The sequence below is a fragment of the Cupressus sempervirens genome, chromosome 11, assembly GCF_028749045.1.
Source record: "Cupressus sempervirens isolate cs-2001-9-10 chromosome 11, ASM2874904v1, whole genome shotgun sequence".
Taxonomy (NCBI): domain Eukaryota; kingdom Viridiplantae; phylum Streptophyta; class Pinopsida; order Cupressales; family Cupressaceae; genus Cupressus; species Cupressus sempervirens.
Window position 1 is genome coordinate 846,471,137 of NC_143128.1, and position 25,198 is coordinate 846,496,334.

General features: G+C 39.0%; 1 protein-coding gene across 5 annotated transcripts in view; it reads right to left on the reverse strand.

The window, feature by feature from the left end:
• Positions 1 to 2,354: 2,354 nt before the first annotated feature.
• The window catches only part of LOC149532199 (serine/threonine-protein kinase STY46-like), a 233,620-nt gene continuing 210,776 nt past the window's right edge, over positions 2,355 to 25,198 (reverse strand). For all 5 annotated transcript variants that reach the window (XM_089811791.1, XM_089811792.1, XM_089811794.1 and 2 more), the window contains 4 exons: positions 3,727 to 3,807; positions 3,549 to 3,599; positions 2,847 to 2,981; positions 2,355 to 2,773 (listed from right to left, as the gene is read on the reverse strand). In XM_089811791.1, coding sequence (XP_089667917.1) covers positions 2,753 to 2,773; positions 2,847 to 2,981; positions 3,549 to 3,599; positions 3,727 to 3,807 — 288 coding nt within the window. In that variant the 3' untranslated portion in view covers positions 2,355 to 2,752. The remainder of the gene's footprint in view (positions 2,774 to 2,846; positions 2,982 to 3,548; positions 3,600 to 3,726; positions 3,808 to 25,198) is intronic.

Sequence of the window (25,198 nt, forward strand, 5' to 3'; positions counted from 1 at the left end):
GTAGCTTGCAAGTTTCTTTATTTGGAAAAAAATAGGGGAGGATACTACATCCCCATGAACTTCAACAACTTTTGATAATCCACATTTGGACTTTTTACAGGACTCATTATCTTTCTTGCTTACTCACTCTCTTGTGCATCTAACCTTGCTAGATTGTTCTTATTGCTACATCCCAGTGCTTTCCCTACACTCTCAGGTAGGCTTGTTTCTTCTATAAGTTTACCTTTAGTAGCCCTGACAATCTAGGTACTTTCAAGCTTTGACTCTATGATGTACCTTATTTTCAATATTTAGAAAGATAGGACTACTACTAATTCTTACTTGCTATATCAAATAGATAAGATTCCAAGCAAGTAATGAAAGATATGCCTGAAGTTTGAATTATTTATAAACTTGTATAGCAAACAATGTCTAATTAAGATGCTTGTTGTAATGTAAATGTATGATGACAATGTCAATATGATAATTATAATATCTAGTATATACATTTGTAATGTCTTCTTTTGCCTAGCATATCAATAATAACTGGATAATGATTCTTAGCCGCTATCTCTCCTCCACCCCCTACCCCACAATAAGCTAAAGCATTAACTTAATAAAGGGGATAAGATAGTGATTAAATAAAAGGGGATAAAAAGCTATGGCAGTTCATAAGAACTCTTATCAGTCATTATGATCGAATGTGGGGGCCACGTTAAGCTACAGATGTATTTATAACTAGGAAAAATCCTATTCGCAAGTAATTTTAAATGGAAACCACCTAAAGTCGCAATTGTTGTGGCACTAAAAGAGGATTAATTATAAAGAAGTTTTCTCAAAAAGAAGAGACATAAGCTTATGATATTAATATTTTTTCTCTCTACAAATTAGTTCAAGACAAACTTTTGAAGCTCTGTGTTGCATGCAAACCCAATACAGATTTCAAGCATTTAATTTGCATTCCTAACTTTTTCTTCTCAAAGGAAAGGACATAACTTTAGCAATGTACAACAATGGGAAAGTTTGAGTTTATAAGCAAAGGATCAAGAAAAGTGAGCAACATGTCCAAACAACAAATATTGTGCATTGACTACAATTGCCCAACCCTTAAGATACTCTCATGTGATCATATATCATGTGCCACCTTTCACTTCATTTCTTTTGCTTGATATTTTCTTTAAAACAATTGAAAAGTTCATATATTCATTCCATATTCGTGTTCAACTATTCATCCATGATTTTCACTCTTCCACACAATTGTTTAAATTTCCATCTCAGGAAAGAAGAAAAGCTATGAAGAATTTGTTAAATTGAATCTAATATTCTCCAACACATTCTTAGTGGGTTCTATACCAATATCACAAAAAATTTCATGGTGCATTACCATTGAAGCTTACTACCCTTCCTCTTGGATCAAGACTTGCTTTTTGATGCAACAAAAAAAATATTGTTATAATGAAAGATAATGTACAAACTATTTAGTCACCTACATTTTTTTTTTATTTGATATTAGCCTTAAATTGTATTGTTGGCCTTTTGCCTCTCATTAAATTGCATGTATTATCAACCTATTGATTACATGTGAAGGAAAATAGTGCATACAAGCAGTGACTTTTTAAAATTTACATTTAATATGAATTATATTGTTAACCTTTTACCCCTCCCAAATGAGTATTATAAAATATAAGGAAGCACATTGCATCACATACAAGTGATCATTTGTCCAAGAATACATTGGTATGAGCCAATACCTTCTATTTTGTAGTTGCTGCTAAATTGAAAATTGATGTGTATTTACTATAACACAGATGAAGTATTTCTCAATATTAACAGGTAAACAAAAAAGTTTTAAAAATGTAATTCTTCAAAAAAAAATTGTAAAACCTACAAACAACTCTTCAAAATGTGTTTCTTACTATAAACCAATTCTTAAATCTATAAATTAATCTTAGAAGTTTTATTAGCATTAAACTGTTGTGTTATCTTTGGATAAAACAATCCCCACACTCTCTTTATGTGAAAAGGTCATTATTAATAGCTTGTGTACCTCCTAAGTGAATTTTCTTATTCAATTTATCACAAATTCAAACTCTCTAATTGCTTGTGTATTTCCTACGTAAGTTTTCTTATTCAAATTATGACAAGTTCAAACTCTCTAAAGGAACCCTATTCATATATTACTAAAGAAAGTTGGCCATAATTGAACTCCCAATACTCTTTTGCATTTTACTAAAGGTAAATATAAAAAACAGTAAAATGACTACATAGAGGGGACTAGAGTCAAATGAAAATGGCTTCTACAGTACACTAGTTTGTAGCTAATGATAGTCCTAATTTGGCAGTTCCATGAAAACAATTGTTAAGACTGTATATCCTTTTATGCCAAATTGTTTCCATGCATATATTTTTCTGTAGTATTGCAAATTTTATCGGATATATTTAGAATACATCTATTTTGCTAACGGGTAGAAATGACATAGCCAGGCTTTCACAGAATGACTCTCATAAGATGCAAGTTGCTAATACTTACGTATGAACAAGCAGCCAAAATTACAATCAAAATTTGCCTTCTGCAAAGTTGCAACATCACGAAATACTACAGTATAAAGTATATAGGGAAAAAACAAAGTTCCTTGCATTCATAACTTAACAAATGAAGTATATTACCAAAAATACCCTTCCCTGCCGCCTAAAAAGTGTGGTTATATTTTAACTCCACAACAACCACCTCAATCTCAAGTATGTACAGAAAGCTGCATTTGTAGTTATTTGTTTAATTGTCTCCTTGATCAACCTGCAAAGGTAAGATAGCTTAATAAATAAAATATAAGAAAAATATATTTGAGGTTGAAAGAAATTCTAGATACCTCTTTCAGAATTCTCTCAAGTATTATTGTTATCTCAGAAAAGCTTGGCCTCTTAGTAGGATCCTCATGCCAACATTGCTCTAGTATTGCCGCTACTTTTGGGTGTGTGTTTTCAGGAATTGGAGGTCGCAAACCCTATTCGATCAACAAACAAGTGCCGGATGTTAATGACAGCTAAATAAATAAATTTAGATACTTAAATTGCAGCAACGATATGAAACTCCATTTTGTAATTGCAAGTACTTATTTCCATACATCAAACTAGAGTAATTATATAGATATATAATGCACTATTAGTGTGCTACAACGAAAACATATAATTATTATTTTCTTCTCTGATTTCTATTTTTTTCCGCTTAGCTTTTCTGACTATGACTATATTTCATGCAAGGTACCAGAACCCATAAACTGCTGGTAAGCATTGTCACTATTCTGACAAGTTCATTTTTGACTAAATATCTGTGTAACACCGGCACTTGGGTTTGTTGGGATGCCGGAACAAATTTTGGGGACAGGGAACAAAGGTCCTCAATTTCGGGACAGCAGCAGCGGGGGTGCTGTATATTATACATGTGTATCCATGTATATTCCAAATTTCTATTATCTGTAACATTTTTTCCCCTTCATACGTGAATAAAAATGTCACTGATTTTCAAGTAAGGAAGACATTGGAATAAAATACAAAAGGCTCTTATGACCAACCTGTCTAACACCTAGCGCAGCCTGTAATGGTGTCAGAGAATCATAAGGAAGCTGTATAAAAATATGACAAACATCAATTAAAATGATCCACATAATATATCATGGTAATTATTTATAACTCTTCTAATGTTATTCATGGTCTTCACTGTAGCTTTTAACAGTATATGCAATTCAATACCTTAGCTGTCAATAACTCCCATAGGACTATCGCAAAACTGAAAACATCTGCCTTTTGATCATATGGTTGATGATTGATGACCTACATGAATGAGAATTTTAAAAATCATGAGAATCATAAGTTGTCAGAACTGAAACAATCGTATCCTAGAAAACAATGAAGTTTATTCAAACTATATTACTTTTTGGATCTTATAATTGAATTTTACACCATGAGGGATTAATGTCCATTTAAGTGCTAGTTGTTTTTTATTTGGAATGTGTTTGAGTTCGAAAAAAAATGATGTTTTTAATTGTTTAACCTTAAGCTATACATAAGAAAATAAATGACATTACTTTTAATAGGACTTTTCAACTTATTGTCGAGAATTTCATATCCTTCTCATGTGACTTTGGCATTGTTGCATATAAATCAAGTTGGAAATATCACTAAAATTTGTGAATATCAAATTTCTTTGATCTGTATGACAAACAGCAATTATTCTATCCTTGTACAAATATAGCAAATACATTTATTAGGCAGTTGCTGGAATACTTTCTTTGATCTTTTTTTTAAAACATTATTAAACATGTAAGCCATATTTTCTGCCTACTGAGTCTGCTTTTCACTTGTCAAAGTCAGTCAATGAAAAGAGTAACTTCACCAAATGAAGAATGTAAATACGTAAAAAATATTCAAAAGTAAATTCATGATGATCTTGTGCATCAGTTGGGCTATACTCAGTACCAATACTTAAAAGAACATAATGCCAAATAGACTTTGTTAATAAGCCTCAATAAGAAAATATGCAAATGCCAACTTTTACTGTTTGGCAAAATATAGCTCTATTATTGCACCACCAACATCCTAATGTGTGCTTTCAGAAGTGATATGGTTCATTTTTGGAGTCTCATAAGAACTTTAGATTCTAAACATTGGTATTTCATTGATACCATTGGACTAATCACCAGTATCTCCCTTCCAACTCAGGCCATGGACTACTGCCTCCCGTGGATCTGTTAATCTCTGGCATTTTTCATCAGGCGTTAATAGGTCGATCTTTTGGCACAATGGCAAGCGTGTTCCAACAATTGGTATCAGAGCTGGGTCATAGGTTCAAATCCGCTCAGCTGTAGCTGAGTGGGAGATTGTTGGACTAATCACCAATGTTTCTCTTTTGGATTGGGGATTTGGACTAACCACCTCCAATGGATTCATTTAACTTTGGCATTTGTATCAGGCATTAACAGGTCAATCCTTTGGTGCAACAACAAAAGTGTTCCAACAATAATACTGCAAGTCATTAGCGAGCTATACTGTTAAGAACAAAGTCATTAATGATGTCTGTTAAGAACAAAGTCATTGATGGTGTCATCACAGTTCTCAGAAGGTCCTTTACAATGAAATAAAGAAGTAAAACAATGGAATATGTACAATATGTAGAATCATACAAACATAAATATGAGATGAAATGAACAATGACAAGAGTGGGTGATATACATAAGGGAAGGGATGTAATCATAGGAAGCATCCCCTCAAAGATTGCCCAGACTAATTAATAAGGACCATACAAATCCTCCCTTCCAAATTAATAAGTACTAAAGATAGCAGTTTTTCACAATCCATTGTAATGTTTTCTGTGTATTGTGGGCAGAAAACACAGCAAACAGATGATAAGGATTAGTCAATGTTCTTATAGAATAACGTATTGCATCATTCTGCCCAGAAAACACAGCAAACATAATAAGTAATAGTTGACATTCCCATAGATTAATGTATTGCATCATGTTTCTCAAAATACTCTTTCAACTTAGAAAAAAATTCTAAATCCAAAACTAGAAGCCAAATTGGTTGGTAAACAGAGATTGAATTGCTTACCAAAACTTCTTGGGAAAGATGGGAAAACAATTTTGAAGGATTCAAGCTACTAAAAAAACAAAAATGAAATTGTAGTGGAAACTTGTAACACAGAGCAAGGGAAACACAAGATTGTCAAAGGTAAATCATAGGCTCAAGGAACTCCTAGTAAAATTAGAAAAGGAACTAGACAATGGCCTCAAGAAGAGATTGTTAATTGTTCAATCAGAGGGGCACACAAGTGTTCACAAAAGAAGAGCAATGCACTCAGTCCTACAATAATAATACTGCACCTCCAAGTGACTATCTATTGATGTCACCCAAGAACAACCTGCAAACCAATTAACCTTCATAACACAGAAAGAAGCAACCTAAAAGATGTTATTGCACAAGTGATCAAATAATGAGATTGAGATGTCATACAATGTATATTGGTCTCACTTATATAGGCATCATGATGAGCTAGGATGACAATTACCCTTGATAAAAAATGATAAATACATGATGCAAATATTAAATACCTAGAGATCTAAAAGACAATAGATAACCCTGTTATTAAAAAAACTTTAAGCATGCCGCCTAGGATACAAGGATAACTAACTTAGGATAATGCAACCCAACTTAAGATGCAAGCCAAGACCTAAGCAAACATAACATGTGAATAGGTTTCCATCAATAACTACTTAAGTGATAACCTCATTCATACTTAACATTCCCCCATTAAGTGCAACATCGAGAAAAGCCTATTAGACATTATGGGTCATGCAACTAGGACATGTTAGGTACCCATCCACAAGTATAATACGATGCAATCCCTCACAAATGGAGAAATACATGGTGAGAGAAAACTCCTTTCCAAAAGAGAGAAAATGGAGTAAAAAGCCTACAAAACAATATCCCAAAAACAAGAATATGAAGAACATCATTGAGGCACAAAGAAGCTGCACATTATTGAAAAAATATTGACAGTGCTATAATTGAAAAAGCTCCTCCAAAAAGAAGAATGATCAACATCAAAAAGACAACAATCTTCATGCGTGCTCAAACAACACTGCTTGAAAAATAATCGAATAGTAAAAACAACAAAACACTTGTTAGTTTAAAATATAGATGTCATATGAATTTGAATGAGTAACCCCAACAACACTACTCAACCAACAAAGTTGAATGGGAGACCTCATCATCACCACTCAACTAATACAACTGCAATAGTCTGATGAACAAAGATAGACTGAGGACAAAAGCTTGCCTCCACAAAATAAGAAAGTAAGAGTGTCTCATAACTCACTCCAACAATACAAAATGGAAGAAATAGTATGAACAGTGTAATACACCCCCCCACCTCCTTACCTCCCTCCATAATGTTGACTAGGGAGAGGCATGATAGAACTACTTAAATGTTGTCTCACCAAACAATGCATGAAGGAGATGAGACAGCATTTGAAGTGACCAAATGAGTACCTATAATTGAGGAATGAGTGTACAACAAGGCACATGTGCATTGTGCAAGGATCATTGAGATCTATTGTTGTCATGGACGGATGCTCAATAGACAAAGTTGTGATTGGTTCAACATCACCCAAAATACATGAACAAAATGTGGTACTTTATGTAATGTCCCCATTACGATAAACCTATCAGTGACCCTTGTGCGCTAATTAGTGGTATGGATGGTCTTAGTTGGAAGAGCTAGAGGCCAATTCCCACTCTAGAGATCAGGGGTAAGATTTTTCTTCATTTGGGTCAGATTGGCAAACTTACTATTTATAGTAACTATCTCTTTCAGGAAAGGTAGGGTTACTATCTTTAGCAGGTACTGAAACAATTTGGTAGCAATATGGAGTAGTGGTGACATTGATAGAGATTTCATTTTGATATTTACTATTTATAGTAAGTCACTTATGCCATGTTGCTATTTTTAGAACTTGTTAGCAGAGTTCTTCAGTTGTCTAATTGGTATATATCTATTGGCTTGAGATTTAGGTATTAATTATTAATACTACTCATTAATAAAAATATACTCTATGATAATTAATTATAAATGAGCTATAAGATCAGATAAATTTATTAATGACTAACAAGAGATCACAAGGGTCTACGGGATTGGAAGCACAACAAGGCAACAACCAATAACAGGAGCACCAAACGGTGTCTATGGAAAGAACATGCAAGAAACCAAAGGACGGACCAAGGAAAGACTAAAAACTAAATATTCCTCATAGATGAGTAGTCTAGAACCACAGGATACGGCCTGGGGCGAGGGTGCGCCCTAGGTCGTCTTAGAGAGTCGTTGGAGATAGGCTGCTATGGTTGCATGTGTCCTCTATAAGGCCTTACAGATCTGGTGTGACCCGAAGGAGGGTCAAACTACTGCTTTGTCCCCAAAAGAGGTATCACAGAAGTGAAGGAGGTGATGAGTTGATCTCAAGTATGACTTGACAAGAACTGAAGCTATAAAGTATGATCCCAAAGTAGCATGGCCTCTTGGAGGTAAAGTGCAAGGGATCGTTGGTCAATGCATCTTAAGAATGAAAAGAGATACTAACACTCTCTAAACAAGCAATAGAATCTCCCCCTAATCTTGTAGTTGATGGGATGTATACTTAACCAATGGGAGCCTACTCTAAAAGACCCCAAAGATATACAGAGGGTGAGTCTAGCAGCAAGTGAGCTACAAAGGGCATACAACAATCCCATCCTAGATATCCATGTAGAGCTCAAAGGAGAAAGCCATCCTCAGTCAAAATTGTAAAGGATGGTCGACCTAACCAAAAAGTCCAGGAAGGACATCTTGGTCATGGTATCCTAGAAATGATGTCTGAAGCGTTGTCTCTCAAGCATACCCAAGGAACCAAGCCCCTTATTGACCTAAGGCTGCATGGCAAGTCCCATACTGAAATGGGGGCAAGAGAACGTAACACCCAAATAGGTGTAAGAGGATGTGATTACAATCTCCATGCCCTACAGTAGAAATGGAGATGCGAGGTCTTCAAGCAGATGAAGACCATCACCCAAGTTTTGCCATAGTTACATTGCCCTGGGGTACAGGGGGACATCAAAACAGGGGACAAGTTTCCGGGGCGAGATGACAAAGGGGCCTTAATTTGGGGACATGGAGACAATGGTGGGGCACAGGGGAGTTGTATATACAATACATATGGTATTTAAAATGCTAGTTATGAAAAGATGCATTGCTATATAAGATATATAGATGTAAAAGAGTATATACTTGAACGTTGTATTAAGTTGGAACATCAAACATTGAACATAAATAGTTGAATCAGCAAATAGTCAACACCAAGATGTCCCCCCATCCTCAGCAGAGGTGGCAGAATCTACTGGCATCGCTTGGGATGGAGTCACCAAGTCCTCGATGCGTCCCCATCTCCAAGACGTGGATCAAAAAAGGGGGGGAGGGGGGGTGCGTCTCCATGTTACTATGGGTTTTGCCCAAGTTCATTGCTAACTACCACAATATTGCAAGATACCAAAGGAGCCCAACCCATCAAAAAGTCATTAGAGCTCCTCCGAGAATGAAGCCAAAAGAAGCATAGCATTAGCAAAAAATTCAGTGGAGATCTAGACATGGTGTAAGTAGCAGTTGTCAACAAGGACCGAGAAGTTCTAGAGGAAATCCTCGAGCTCATCAATGTAGATGCCTAAAAGAGTGGGGGAGAGAGGACAGCATTGCTTCATCTCAATGGTGCTCTGAATAGGAACCAAAAATCCGTTTGGAGTTTTGAATCTACCGACAACACTAGTAAAGTCTCATAATAGCCGCCAAAAGGGTCTCAGAGACCCCAATTTCCCCATGTCTCTTGAAGAAAGTTGCCCAAGGGACAAAGTCAAAGGCTTTGTGAAAGTCTACAAAGCAGTAATAGACTTTTGTTGACCAATATCGAACCTCCTCAATGATAGTTTGCAGAGATAGGATATGGTCTATGGTTTGATTATCTATATGAAAACCGACTTGCCCCATAGCCCCGCAATGGTGTTGATCAAGCTCTCTAGATAAGATAGTGTTCAACTTAAGTTACTGGATCAGGTTCGATTCCAAGTTCAAAGTTCAAGACCCAGTTTGCAAGTTCACCAAAATTTTGGAAAGGGGTTTGAGTTCATTAATACAAAAACATGTAAAGATTTCACACACACACATATTTATGAAGCATGAGTTAAAATTAGAATGTAGCATAGTAGCATAAACACATTTAAACAACAAAAACACCATAAACTTGTAATCATAGTGACCATACCATCATATAGTTCACGTAACCAGTCCAACATCAAAGATAAAAAAACAGTAAAGGTTCTCTTTTAGAACCATGCCACCTGAAAAGATAAATAAAACATGGGCGCCCATTGGCTCTTGCTATATTTGTGATGCTTCTGATGGTAATCTCTTACTTGTTGAGAGAAATGACTAATGGAATGAAAATCAATGATCTTTCTCTTCCCAATAAGTATAAACTCTTGAATATTCAGTTTGCTGATAATACTACATTTATGGTGATTTTTGAGCAATGAAAATTTGAAAACCTTATGTGCAAGCTTGATGGTGCTAAGATTTCCAAGAGCGAGTTTGTGTTGCTAAGCTGGAACTGTTGACCTCGTGACTAGTTTAAGAAGTTTGAGCTGAATTGAGAGGGTTCCAACATGCAAGATACCTTGCCATCCCATTTGCTATCAATCCTTCCCTTAAATCCAAAGTAACGAGACTTAGGCCCGACTCTGACTTGGCAAGGGCAATTTGACTCGTGACCTAGTTGGGACTCGGTCATGACTTGGCGAGTCAAGGTATATCAATAGAAATACCTTAGAGAAATATTAAATATTTGCTGACTTGGTGGGTCAAGGTCACAGCAGGGGTAAGCTGACTCCCTGACTTGGCTGACTCGTGGCGAGTCTCGGTACTATGCAATTAAATAAATGTGGGATTGGGTTAAGTTAATAATAAAATCAAATCTCCAAATGGAATAGACACTATCTCTCCTTAGTTTAGAGAGAGCAAGCTTGTCAAAAAAATTATGTTCTCTTATTTTATGTACTATGCGTATGGCTACTTTGCAATAGTCAAGTTAATGAAATTCAAAAAAGAATCAGGAAATTCCTTTGGTTCAACGAGAATTAATGGCATGGTTTGTCCGCATTCAAACTTATTTCGAACTCATTCAAACCCACAGTCAAAAACTCACACCTTGCCCCAACCAAACTTCAAACCAAACACAAACTTCGAACCGGTTCGAAGTCCTGCTAGTATGGGGGGTGCAGGTAACTTAGTGTTCAAAGATGGCAAAGTGTTTGGCAAACGTATGCCCAACCATAATGGTCTTGTAGTTGTTAGGATCTGAGACCGCCCATGTCTTATGGATGGGGTAGACAATATGTCATGACCAAGAGTCAGGAAAGCCAATACAACAACATTAAAACCCACCATACATTTTTGATAACTTTTTAAATGAAATATTTGTAAGTAGGCTTTATAAGCTCAATTACATGACTTCATTCAAAACAAAAAGGCATCACAAGTGTATTTGAGTGAAAAATTTAGATTGTAGATAGGCTTTTCAAGCCTGATTACAAACATTATTATAACTCGAAAGCAAAATACTTGTAAGGGCATGTTCAAAGTTCACCTTGGACACCTAACCCTCACTCATACAAACATTAAAACCTACCTTACTTTGAAGTTCAAAGGGGGTATGACTTCCAATCATCGTAACCATCCCAAACACCTAACCTTTACCCATACTAACACTAAAACCCACCATACATTTTTTTTAACTAATCCCTGAGGCCAAATTATCACCAATAGTCTTATCTACCACAATACCACTTCCACCCACTTTCAGGATCAAAGGATTGGTGGATGGACAACATTGCATCGCCATGCTAGACATTGGCGCTACACATAATCTCATTCACTAGGGGATTGTTAACAACTTTGGTCTCCAGGTAAAGGAATTTGTTGGATTTTGTGTCAAGGTGGTTGATGGTTATACCCTTGCCTATACTAGACGTATATGTCATCTCTTGCTTTCTTTTGATCACTTCGAGTTACAATTTGACTTTTATGTAATCAACCCAAAGGAGGACATTGTGTTGGGTATACAGCAATTACAGGATATTGAGGAGTTTACTCTCAACCCCGGCTCGATGGAGATCAGATTTGAGTACCAAGGCAACAAGTGTGTGTCGAGGGGACTCACAAAGGGGAGTTTGTGCACTATGTCTCTCTTCGGAAAGAATGGTAGGATCATACAAGGACATGATATGATACAAGAGTGTGCCATAAATCATATTTCCAACGGTTCAAGGATATAACGTTATGATCAGCATACAGGTGTGGTTCACTTTGTGAACAATCCCTTGCTTGATGTGAATACTGCATTGTCTTATGACAATCTTCTATTTTAGGTTGATGTTGGTCCCCTCTTGCGATGAGTGTTGATGATGTTTGGGACCCCATCAATACATCAAGATTCAGAAAAGCCTTCTAGAAGAATTTTCAGGAAGTACATGGCGAGGAGATCATACAGTTTTACATTTGATCCACGTGATTGGTATGGTAGCTTATTTTGTGTAGAGAAAGGAGGCAAATCTTGTCTGCCTGCAAAGATGCTTCAATGAGATGTTCCTACTTCAGCATTACCAGTTGTTGTGTTGAGTTCAGTTTGGAGACTCTGTTGACTCTATGGATGAATCATTACAGGATATAGTTGGAGATGACATGAACATTACACAATTTTATCCTTGCGAGCCCGGCAGAGGTCTGACTTTCTTTCAGGTGGAGTCCAGGGAGCTATCGGATGCGAGATTGCTTGGGGACAAGCAATTTTAGGGAGAACAGACTCTAATGTCTCCATTTTAGCTCACTTTGGGTTGCAGTGAGGATTAGCTTATCAGTGACCCTCGTGGGCTAATCAAAGGCATAGAGGGTCTAAGTCAGCAAAGCCAGAAGCCAATTCCCACTACAAAGATCAAGGATTTCAGATCTTCGTTTGTATCAGATTGGCACACTTGCTATTTATGGTGTCTTTCTCAGGAAAGTCAACGTTACTATCTTTAGCAAGGCACCAAAAAAGTTTGGAAGCAGTATGGAGTTCTTGTGGCATTGCTAAAGCTTTCATCTTGAAACTTACTATTTATAGTTAGTCAGTTATACTATGTTGCTATTTTTTGCAATGCACCTGGCCTTGTTGTTAGCAAAGTTCTTCCAGTTGTCTGATTGGACCAAATCTATTGGCTTGAGGTTAAGGTATTAATTATTCATGAAGTATAATTAATTATAAAAGAGCTATTCTAAAGTTTATTATAAAAGAGTGGCCAAACACTTCATTTAATGTCATTAAATCCTTATTTAACTTATCGTGCCCAAGGCATACAAAATTGTTAAGTTAAAATGGTTACAACCAAAGCAAATACTAACTCAATACTGTATCTTGTTGGAAATGCTACTTGGTTCAAATCTTTAAGAGGAATTATAAACCGGCATTTGAGAGAAATGGAACCTCATTGTGAATTGTTGATTTTGCTTGCATTCGGTGAAGACTCTGAGAAACATCCAAGGGTTTCAGACATTGGCTTGGGAATTGAGAAATTCTACAGGCCTTCAACAATTTGAGTTGGTGAAATACCCAATGAGATTGTGCACAGGCATTGGTCTTACTCAAATGAAAAGATTGAATCAATTGACTAGAGAACTTAATGATTTGAATGCAGATCACAGCTACCTAAGAGAGCTCCGTTTGGATTTTGAGGCAGAATCTGAGAATTTCAAGGCCACGTAAGGGCTGAGAGATTAACATCATGGGTTCTAGAAGGCACATTTTGCATGTTGGGTGCCGTGGCAACAAAATTCAGGCCTTGGCATCAAGTTTCAAGTGTTTCCAATTGATCTGTGATCCGCTTTGGTGTTTATAGTTGCATGCATTTGCATTCCAGGTTCCAGCATTTGGCTTTATTCAATTTTAGATGCATGCAATCTTCATTGTAATTACTCTCATTTGGTGATTAATGGATAAAGGGTTGTTTGGTGAACAGTTTGCAATTCAAGCATTGTTATTTTGTTATTTAAAATTGTGTCAAAATTTTCAAAAATAAGCATGAACTCGAAAAACTCAAAAAATCTATAAATTTTGCAGAAACAATATCTTCCAAAGACAGTATACAAAAGAAAGTGTTTACAAACAATGCTCAAATGATCCATGAGGACTAAAATGGTATACATGCACAGACAAAGCCATCCCACATAAACAAAATGTTTCCAACTGCTAGAACAACTAAGCAATAAACCAAAGGGTCAAAAGACAAAATCTTGAACCAACTTTAGCTAGGGAAAAGTTTGGAAAGTGTGCATGGCTAGATCGGATGCTCTGAAAGATCTTTCCAATGTTAGAAGAATCGCTAGAAACGGAGAAACAAACCACAGGTTATGAGCTCAAGACCCCAAAATACACTTCGGATTTTGACAGGGCAACAAAATACACTAACAACAAAATCTGGAGAAATAATCACTATCAATTAGACTATAGATGAAACAACCTTTTGACATTACCTCTCACCAAAAATTGATACACCAGAGCTATGTCCATTAGAAAAATATAGCCTACATGGATCCCTAAAGAGGTAAAAAAATAAACCTGCCTCCCATTCCCCAACCCAACCCCACCAAGGGGCCAGTGGTTCATCACGAATTGACCGGGGCATTTACTGGCAAAAGACAATACCAGCTTACCATCAAAGAAGCGACACGAGTAAGAGAATGGTGATATGGATCGAGGTTGAGTGGAGGACCATACGATATGCCAATCCAGGTCTTAAGCTCTTAGTTGGCATATAACCTCAAAGTAAAGCCTCAAGCACATAGCGATAACTCCAAATCTCTCAGCAATAATCCAAACCACGGCTTGGTTCTAGAAGCAAAAGTACACACAACACCATGTCGGCATCACCATATGAAACCAAATGCAAGTACACCATGCCATAAATATTAAAAAATATTTTCAAAAAATATTTTAATACCATGTGTGAGAATAAGTTAACCCTGATATGTGCAAAAGACTTTGTACAAAAGCTATAAACAGAAAAATTTTACAAGAAATCACTGTCTGATTAAAGTAGTGTTGGATCCATCCATTGTAAAGAAAATAAGATGGCCAATATGACCACCATTTAATTGAGCCCGCCACCAAAAAATAAAAGCACCTCCAAATTTTAATAAAACCACCAAACATAAAGACAAACCCTAACCAAGCCTTGGTTGATCGAGTTAACCTACAAGAGATGAGAGATGGTGACCAAAGAAACATGTCAAGCCTCGACCATGAAACCCCAATGAGAAATGATATCAGCTTGAAGAAATATTGAAAATAAAGGGTTGCTAACCAAGTTAAGAAGCTTGCGCTAGAAATGGCAAGACCCAAATACATAAAATCAATGCACCAAAAATGCAATGTGAGCACAAAATGTAATTATTGATCTCCACACAACAAGCCAACAAGAAAAAAGTGCCTTGAACAAATGTAGATAAACTACAAAATAGGAGCCTTTCAAGAAGCTCTCAAGTCAATCCTCCTAACCATCATCGTCGTCCAAACTCAGCAGCACAAATCACTTGACCATGGGCTCAAGCGAAAAGGTAATTATAGTGTCTTTTAAGTCTTCATCAACTTCTATCTAAGAAGTCATCCTAGGCTACAAACAAGCACTCATCAAAGCAGTTTTGTTGGCCTCCTTAAAAATGGTATGCAATCAACCTTCAAATGCAAATAGATAAGATAAATCTATCAATGTCCAGCAATAGACCACAAAGAAGGTTCAAGGGACTACTAAAAACAAAACGGGCCAACCCAAAGAAAGGACACCAAACGGTGCCCAAAGAAGAGGACCAAAATCAAACAATTGAATACGGAAAAGAGGGGGAGGGAGGGAGGGAGGGAGGGAGAGAGAGACCAAATAGGGAGGTCCCAAGCCTTCCAAAAACCACACAACAAAGTTTGCACAATCGTGAGGAACTCCAAAACAAAAGGATAAGCCAAAGAGCCAACAGGGGGATAAAGTGCTTATGCGCTTCTTGAAAGGTAAGAGGAAGAAGAGGATTGTTACAAAAGAGACCACTTCCAGGCCTTCACAAACCGAGAATAGTTAGAAAGGGGGACAAGCAAAAGTTTGGTATCACGTACAAAATGAATCCAAGAGAAGAAGGTGATAAGCTGACAAAATTGTGTGTTATCATAGTGTTGTTGGTGATGTTCAAGAGAGTGGTTTCATAGCCTAACAGCCTCCTAAATGTAAAGAACAACGCACTTTTGATCTTTGAATCTGAAAAATATGGAGAGGGACTAAACACCCTAAAGGTAGTAAAATCTACCTTTGATTTCATAGTACATAGGGCATCAAAAAATGAAATGTCCCTCGGTCTCAGCCTCATCCATATTGCACAACCCAGCAAATCCTACACTCTTTAGCGAACCGATGATCAATCTTGATAAGGAGACGATGATAGTCCACTCTGAAGGAACCAAGACAGATCTAGAGAATATGCACCTGTGGTGGGATAAGTAAGAAGGATGAACAATGAGTCTATCCTATAACTCGAGAAAGTGCTCAACAAGGAACGCCATCTTTTGGTGAAGACACATGTGGGGTAAACCGAAGTAGTGTGACAAAAGTACATGTAGATGTCAATTCTAATACACTTGTTTAGCTCTTGTCTAGAAGAGAGGAGAAAGTGAGGAGCATCAAAAGAGTACTAAAAGGAAGGGAGACGATTTATCTCAATTCTTATAGAACTGAGAAGGGTCAAAACCCCAACAAACCAACCATCAGCCTGATTCAAAGGAACAAAAGTAGCAAGGGATTCAGAAGAGCAATAAATGGGGTTGGGGTAACCAAGATGCCCCCCAAGAAACAAGGAAACCTCGTAGGCAATGTAAGAATTGAATAAGGCCACAGATGACCTCAAGACTAAAGAGGTAAGCTCCAAATTCAGCAAGAATAACACTATGACTTATGAGGGATGGATTGCCTACATCCAAGAACCCATCAAAGAACCTAAACCTATTCCACAAAAGCCCAATCAGAATCCAATAAAGTAGGCCCCCAAACCACAGAACCATAAAGAACAGTAAGTCCCATCAAAGTGTTCATAAGTGTCATCTTAGACGTGGTGTCTTGGAGCTGACGTCAGAAGCACTATCTCTTAAGGGCTAGAGAATCGTACCACTTGTTTATGTGTGGTTTGAGGACCTGTCTCAAGCTAAACTAAGGACCTAGGGACTTATCCCCAAGCACATGTAAGAAGCAAAGCCACCTCCATCCCTCCAAAGAAGAAAAAAATGAAGGTGAGCTAAGATAAGACAAGATAAATTTATTAATGTCCAACACAAGACCACAAGGGGTCTACAGGACTGAAAGCTTACAACCAAGAAGACCACAACAGAAGGAGCACCTGTGTTCATAAAAGAGCAATAACAACAAGGAAAATGGAAAGAAAGAAGACCGAAGAGGAGAGGACTCGAGGTCCTTCGACAATGGAAAGAAGTCCAACACCGAAGGGTACAGGTTAGGGCGATGTGCAGTCTGAATTCGAAGTGTGTGAGAACCAATACAGAAGGAAATTAGGGAGATGTGTAGAGTGTGGCTCCAATGGCGAAACAAGTAACTTCAGCAAGAGATAACTCCATCTTGGATGACGAGAAAGTGCTCAACGTAGAAGGCCATCCGCAGTCGTAACCCACCCACTAGGTGGGTTACACCAGGTTGTCTATATATGCCGTTTGTAGATGTCAAGTCTAACATGCCCATTCAACTCCTCTCGAGTGGCAAGGAGGTGAGCAAGAGCTTCCAGTGAAAACTTGAAGGGGGAGGGAGGCGGTCAATCTCGATCCTGATCAAACTCAATAAGCAAGTGGCCTGAGTGTACCAGCAGAAAGCTCTGGTAGCAATGTCAAAGTCAGCCACAACAATAGAGGAGCAGTAAGCAAGGTAGGAGTAGTGGTGATGGCCATCTATGAAATCAGCAACCCCACGAAGGCGGTGAAGAAAGCAAATCAAATCAAAGATAGCCCCAAGCCTAAAGAGGTGCACCCCAAACTTGTCGAAGATAATACTATATGGGGTGGACCGATGACATCTGATAATACACTAAAGGAAAAGCGTCTGCACAGGCTCAATCGTGGCCCAATCCGAGTCCAAGAGGGAGGGACCCCACACCATAGAACCATAAAGCACAGTAGGTCTAACCAAGGAATGCCGAAGGGACTACTTAGAGGAAGTGTCCTAAAAATGGTAGCTAAAACACTCTCTCAATCATGGCAAGGAAGCGCAGCCCTTTACCAACACTAGAATGAGTCGTAAATCTCAGACTGAAGCGGGGCTCAGAAAACTTGACTATGAGGCAAGTATATGAGGAAGCACTCTAAATCTCCTAACCCTGAAAGTAAAAATGAAGATGCGAGGTCTTAACCAAGTTCGCAACAAGCTAACGCCGATCACAAAAGGAAGCAAGGTCATCGAGAAGTCTCTAAAGGCCCTCAAGGGAGGAGGCCATAAGAATAGCCTTATCAATGAAGAGGATGGAGATCAGAACATGGTGCAAGAAGCAGTTGTCATCGAGGAGTGAGAAGTCCCTAAGGAATGCTTAGAGCTCATCGATATAGATGCCAAACCTGGCTGAGAGAGGGAAGCCCTGCTTCACCCCTATAGTGCTCTAAATAGGATCAAAGAAAACCACCTAAGGCTTGAATCTACCAACAACCATCTCATAGAGTCTCATGATAGCAATCAAAAGAATCCTAGGAATCTTGATGTCTCTAAGCCTCGGAAGAAGGGCCACCTAGGGGATGGAGTCAAAAGCCTTGCGGAAGTCAACAAAACAACACTAGACTTTTGTCGAGCGGTGTCTAGCCCACCTAATCCCTAGCTTGACAAAGTTTCCTATCAAGATCTCTGGATAAAATGGCATTCAACATCTTGGCATACAACTTGGCAAAGGTGTGGTCGATCATAATGGTCCTCCAGTTGCCTGGGTCAGAAGTTGCCCCCACCTTACGTATCGAGTAGATCACATGTCTCAACCAAGGGTCAGGAAAACCCGTATACACCATTCTATTAAAGCTACCAAGCTTGAAGAGTTCTGCTTGGAACCCTTCGTCATCTGCGACCCTGTTGCACTTAATGAATCTAATAGCCTCACAAATCGTGGTGGGCGTAAACAAATGGCAATGAGGGGGATTGAGATGGACGGAGAGAGATGGTATGGGTGGCGAGGGAGCGAAGGTCTAGGGTGGAAGGATGAGGGGGGTGGTAGGGAAAAGGGTATGCCAGAAAAGCTTGGGGTTATGAACAAGCATGTCGCGAAAAGATCTACACTGAGAGGTGATGAATAACTGTTTCTTCTAGAAAAGGAGGCAACGATAGGAGAGACATCTAGGCAAAAAGGGGGGAGTCAGTAGCAAAGGCAGAGCGTAAAGAGCAATGGAAGGGTTTGCAATCATCATTAAACCATTAGTTCATGGGGCAAGTATTATGGCACTTAGTGTTACGCTGGGAAGAGGTACGGTGCAGGATGGAGAGGAGAGTTGACTCCCGAATTGCGGTAGCAAGAAAGCCAAACATGGAAGAAGCCTAGCTAGAGTCAGAAAATCAATTGGGGGAGAGGAGACATCTAAGATGGACAAAGAGAGAGATCGCTCTCGAGGAAGTGGAAGAGGATAAGGGGCAAGGTCAAAACAGATGGGGGAGGAGTACGAGCAAGCGGGGTGCAGAGGGAAGTGGATCACGAGGGTGAGGGCGTGATCAGCCAGCGAGAGGTGGGTGATAGTAAAGGAGCGGACAAAGTGGATGGAGGGGGTACTAGTGAGCAATAATCCACAACACTTGTGTTGCTACAATGAGGCCAGCAAGAGAAGAGCTTAGCACCTGGGAAGCAAAAGAGACCATTCATAATAACTAGTCCAAAGGACACACAAAGCTGGAGGAGGTGGCGAACATAGCGAGAGAGAGGTTCATGGACATCCTCAGAAAAGCGCTATAAACCCAAACTCACTGGATCGGTCTCTGTAGCGCATGTCAGATCAGACCCGCAATCGTGGAGAGCAGTCTGATGGCCTTAGTATGTGCGTTAAAATCTCCCAAGATGAAGATGTCACTCGTAGCAGCAAATCTAGAGGTGTACTCCTGTAAATACGTAAAAGGGTCTCTGTCATCTGAGCTGTGCAAAGCATACAGTGAGGAACCAGGAGGAAAGTAACAAATGACCACAAGGATATCCCTGAGATGATGACTCTTCCAACTGATACAGATACACAAGAATCTAGCATAGGTGTCAGTAAACCACCAAGGTGGACTTGAAAAGGTCGTCTCTGATTAGACAAGTGACACCCCCCGAACCACGACCACCTGAAGCACGAACCTCATCTCTACAGGCAAAGAGCCACTAGTAATCAGCATAACTAGGAAGCAAGTGGGCAGGACTCTTGTGACTCTGTCACAACCAAAATATCAACAAACACCACTGCATCATGAAACAAAGCAAGTGAAGACCATAGCAAACCATTTCCATTCTAGCAGTTGACAAGCAAAGAGACGGTGGAGGGCTCAACCTTGCCCAATTGCTAGAGATACAGTCATTCGGTCGATCTTGATTCCCAACCACTAGGTGGGAATCCCAAATAACCGCCCTAAGGTTTCGAATAACCGCCCACTTACCACTATGCCTTGCCTATGCAACAAGGCCCCTAGCCTACTTTAGCTCAACTACCTGCGATCTCGTAAGATCCTCATCTAGAAAAATCTTAGTGGGAAGAGAGAATAGTAACCTCTTCACCCTAAGAACCCTATAAAAACCCTGGCTTGGCCCAAACCGTTATATTGATGTACAAACTGATACTTTTATATGTTTGGATGATTTTCTAATTTTTTAATAAAATACGTACCACTATAAAGACCCAAGCTGGCTACAATTCTGCACTTCTTATCGTTTTTGCAATTCTTTCAAAGTTCTCTAATTTTGGTATGTAATATTCCTTTGTAAATATAAAATTTAAATCAACAAACTTCAAGTAATTTAAAATAGACAAAATAGATAATCCGACTAAAACTGAAGATATACATTGCATTATGTTTTTGACAAACATATATCAGCATAACAATTAATTCATTGGCACCTAGAAAGCAAGTGTTTTGCCTAGCCGTACCACCAATGATGCTTTACTTATTAACATGTGGCTCCTCAAACCAAACAACAACCGCAGATGAAAGTTGCTCTCCACTCCACCAATCGCTACCCAAAATGAATGTGCAGGTTGGGGAAGCACAGGATGAATGCGTGACCTCCAAATGAGCATTCACAAGTAGCAACTCCACGTCTAGCAACTAGGTAAATGGACGCAAGACTTATATCAAGCCGTCTGCAGTCTCCAAGACTTCACAAACGCTGCCACACCAAAAATGTCGTCCTCAGAAAGTCAATTGCTCTCCCCAATCAGAATTTGCGGCTGCTAGGCAATTTGAATTACTGCAATTTGGAGATGTCCACCATTCTCTCCTTAGCCACAGGATACAATAGGAGATTATCTAACAAATAGCAAATCCACTATACTTCAACAATGGAACGAAAACATTCCTCAAATACAGTGATGACAGTAGAGAAGTTGGGCAAACTTAGTTATACCTCAGCAGCAAATTTGTAAAGTATTTCCAACCCTTATACATTAGCAAAGGCATACAGTTAAGAACCCAGGAAAAAGCCGCAAAGACACAAAATCAAATAAATATTCAAGCATCCTTTTCCCAATGAAATGAGCTTTCATTTATAACCTTTCATTGGCCAAAGTTTCCTAAAAAACTCCGCTTCAAAAATTGTGGAAGTTTCCCAAAAGAACTCAACACTAGAAACTTTCGAACACACTTTTTAGAAATATTTTTTAAAGTCATTATAATAATATAAACATTATTATAATAATGCAACTCAATGAAAATAAACTAAATAAGAGCTCATGTAATTATTAACCCGATCAATTGTAGGTGACAACCAACTGCTAAAGCCACCCACTGTACTGTCAAAAATAGCAACTACCGAAAATATACTTACTAAAAATAGCAAATCCACAACTGAGACCCCCAAAACACCTTGTCAGCTCACAAGGGTCACTATGATGAGCTAACTCTCAATTGTGTAGACCTACCAAAATCAGGGACATTACAAACCCGAAGTATGCCTGCAAGATAAAGAAACCTGAGGAAGACAGTGTTATTCGGGCCCAGCCAACACTTGTCCAATATGATATCGAAAATTTGTAAAAGATCATTAAGAAATGAGTATCCTGCTGAAGTGGGGTCCACAGAGAAAGAGGGGAGCCTACGAACCCACGAATTAAGTTTATGCAAACGTCTCACGCATTCATCAGCAATTTTACCTTGGATCAATTTCTCCACGCCTGCCAGAGGTGTCACTCCTTCCCTGTTGCATAAAGAGGCCCACGATTTAACTTTCTGTTTTGTATCAGACAACAGGTCAAAGTGTTTGGCAACTAGATCAATTTGTTGGTCATGCATGGTGCCAATATCAGTCACTGATTAATAATGGACGAAAGGTTTGCCTTCAATTCGGTTGTCTTAGTCATGAAGGTGGAGAAGTTGCTCAAGGTGATGGAATTAGATTCGACCTGAGATTTGAGCATTTGGATTGTCTTGAACAGGGTAGAAACCGTGTCTCTAAGATGTTGGTTATCAGCTTCGAGCTTTGATAGATGATCACAAAGCCGCAGGTAAGTTTGAGAAGGTTGTGAGTATGAGGGAGCCAAAAGAGCGACATGAAGGAATACAAAGCAGACCACAAGAGCAAGCTGTATAATCTCAACATTAGGAAATTCGGAGCAAAGCCAACAAACAAAGTAGTCAATCCAAAGGAGTAGAACTAGCACAATTCATCCAAGCCAGATGCAACCAGAGACAAGCACAGGAGCACAACACCTAAAATGTCCATCCAAAACACATAAACAAGAAGTAGCAAAGACAATTAAAAAGCAGGTTGCGCATGTAATGAGTGTTAGAATCTGATAAGATTAATAACTCAGAAAACTAGTGCAAAGAGTAAATATCTAAACTATGAATGCAAATGATACAAAATCAAAATAGCATCATAGAGTTAGTCTCCAAGAGAGTAATGTAAATGCTGGAAGCAAAATAGCATTAAGAGGATGCAAAAACAAGAGATGCAAATACAAGCCAGGTAGCATGCTTATATAGGCTAAGAAGAGGGAGGAGGTGGCAACACCAACCAATGAGGAGCAACCATCTATCGAACTAAAGATAGAAAAGTATCTTCCCAAGATAGCTAATGGATGCTCACATGTAGGAAGGTGACACCTCACAACCATTCACCTAATAAGACATGCTTTATTAACCTAAGCGAGATTACTGAAAGTGTGGGAAAAACCTAGCAAAATAGGAAAAATAAAAAACTACACTAACAATGAGCGGCTACGGAAAAGAAAAACAGTCCATCCACATAGGCAATATGTTGTTGGTAAAAACTATATTGTAGCCGACGGTTTGAGTTGGTATCCAAAAGGTCGCGTGACGGTTGAGTCACCCCTTCAGGAAGTTTATGTACATCCTCCGAAGACACCGACAACTCAAAGGAGGAAGTGGAGGACGAGGAGGATGATGAGGATGTCAAGATTATTACAGCACTGCCACTATTATTTTCAAGGTCCTTTGCAACTACATTTCACTCCCACTTAGTCCCTGCAGGTGTTCACATTCCTGGATATGGACGGTTTAGGAAGCCTTGGTTATGACTCCAGCCACCATAGTAGCCATACCAGCAACACGGCTAGCACCTCAACCATCAATCTGAACCAGCAATAGTATCTTCATGATTTGCCAAGCCTCTAGTCAATCGAGAAGCTTTGCTAGCTACAATTGTAGTTCTACCAGAGATAGGGGTTGAGACACATACAACCACAGTTATAGCCGATGATGAGGTAGAGACACATGAGGGAGTGATGGAAGTACCTACACAAGCAGAGGAAGTTATGGAGTTACAAGAAGAAACAAGTGAGGATTTGAGGACACCCAGTGTTCATTTAGAGGTAGTGGGCTCGAACGCAGTGGTCACAATAGACACAACGTTGTTAGCAACGCCAATGGCAGAGGAGTTGAGAAGGGCAAGCAAATCTCAGAAATTGAGCACATACTTAATACGAGGTTTAATCGCATACCAGCACCACGACCATCATGCATTATTTCACCTACAAGAGAAGTAACCTCGGAAAGAGATTCTACTAGTATACAAACAAGTGGAGGAGAGTCGTCTGACGCAAATCAATGAGATACCATATCTCTCTACAGATAGCACTGCAGAGCGGATGATAGAGGCAATGAAGACAGCTATGGGTACCCAGCAGCCTACAATGGGGCCGGAGGCATCGATGGGAAAGGATGTGGAGATATTTTTGGGTACCCAGCAGCCTACAATGGGGCCGGAGGCATCGATGGGAAAGGATGTGGAGATATTTTTGGCTGACATAGTGACTCGAGCTTGCCAAGTGGTGATCTATGTGCAAAACCATCCTTTGGATTTAGTAGTACAGGAGCTGGAGCATGTCATATCCTTCATGAGAGTAGAGTGCTCAACTGCCTTTTCAATCTTCTTTGAGGAACGCGGGTGGCCTAGAGAGACTTCGGAGATGCGCCAAGACTACACCACCACCAAAGACCCAGTTGTGGAGAACCACATAAACACTGTGACTCGTGAGGTAGTCTACATATATCGTGATGCGTATTATGCTCTTCGAAGGAGCCAAGCAGACCAAGTAGCGACAGGGAGGGCTCGAGAGGAGTCAGCTACCAGGTTAACAGTAGTGAAGGCCGACCTAGCTGCAGAGAGAGCAACTCAGGAGTCAGAAAGAGCAACTTAAGAGTTTGAGTGGATAGCATTTATGGCTCAGCTAGATGAGGCTAGGTGGGAAAGAGTCAACTACAGCAAGAGTCAACAAAAAAGGAGGCAGAGCTTGGAGAGATTGCCAAGATGATGCAATTAGCCTTGGAGATTTAGATGCAGGCCGAAGCAGATTTGGAGATATGGACAAAGAAAGTGCACGAGCTACGAGCACAACTAAATGAGCGTAGAGCACAGAGGACGTCTACCACACCAAGGACACATCGCTCTACTTCTTAGTTTGTTATGAGTCTTAATGTAATTATTAGTTTGAGTCATATTTTGAGTTTTGATGTACAAGTTGTCATCCAGAGACGACTTTACTTTTTGGGGGGGATGATGTTGTTTGAAAAAACTATATTTTAGTCAACGGGTTGAGTTGGTATCTGAAAGGTCGCATGATGGTTGAGTCACCCCTTCGGGAAGTGTATGTAAATCGTCTGAATGGATCTATGGATCATCATTGTAATTGGAATTGCATATGTGCTTATATGAATAAAGTATTTGTTATGTGTTGCATTCTAATCTATTAATGCAATAAGTATTTGTTTACCTTGTACAGTAAACACAATACACCAACTAGCTCACAGTAAAAACACATCTGATGTGCCGAGTAAACTCTACCACATGAACAAGCAGACACCAGACACACGTGAAGGGATGAATAACATATAGGCACAGACTAGTGCA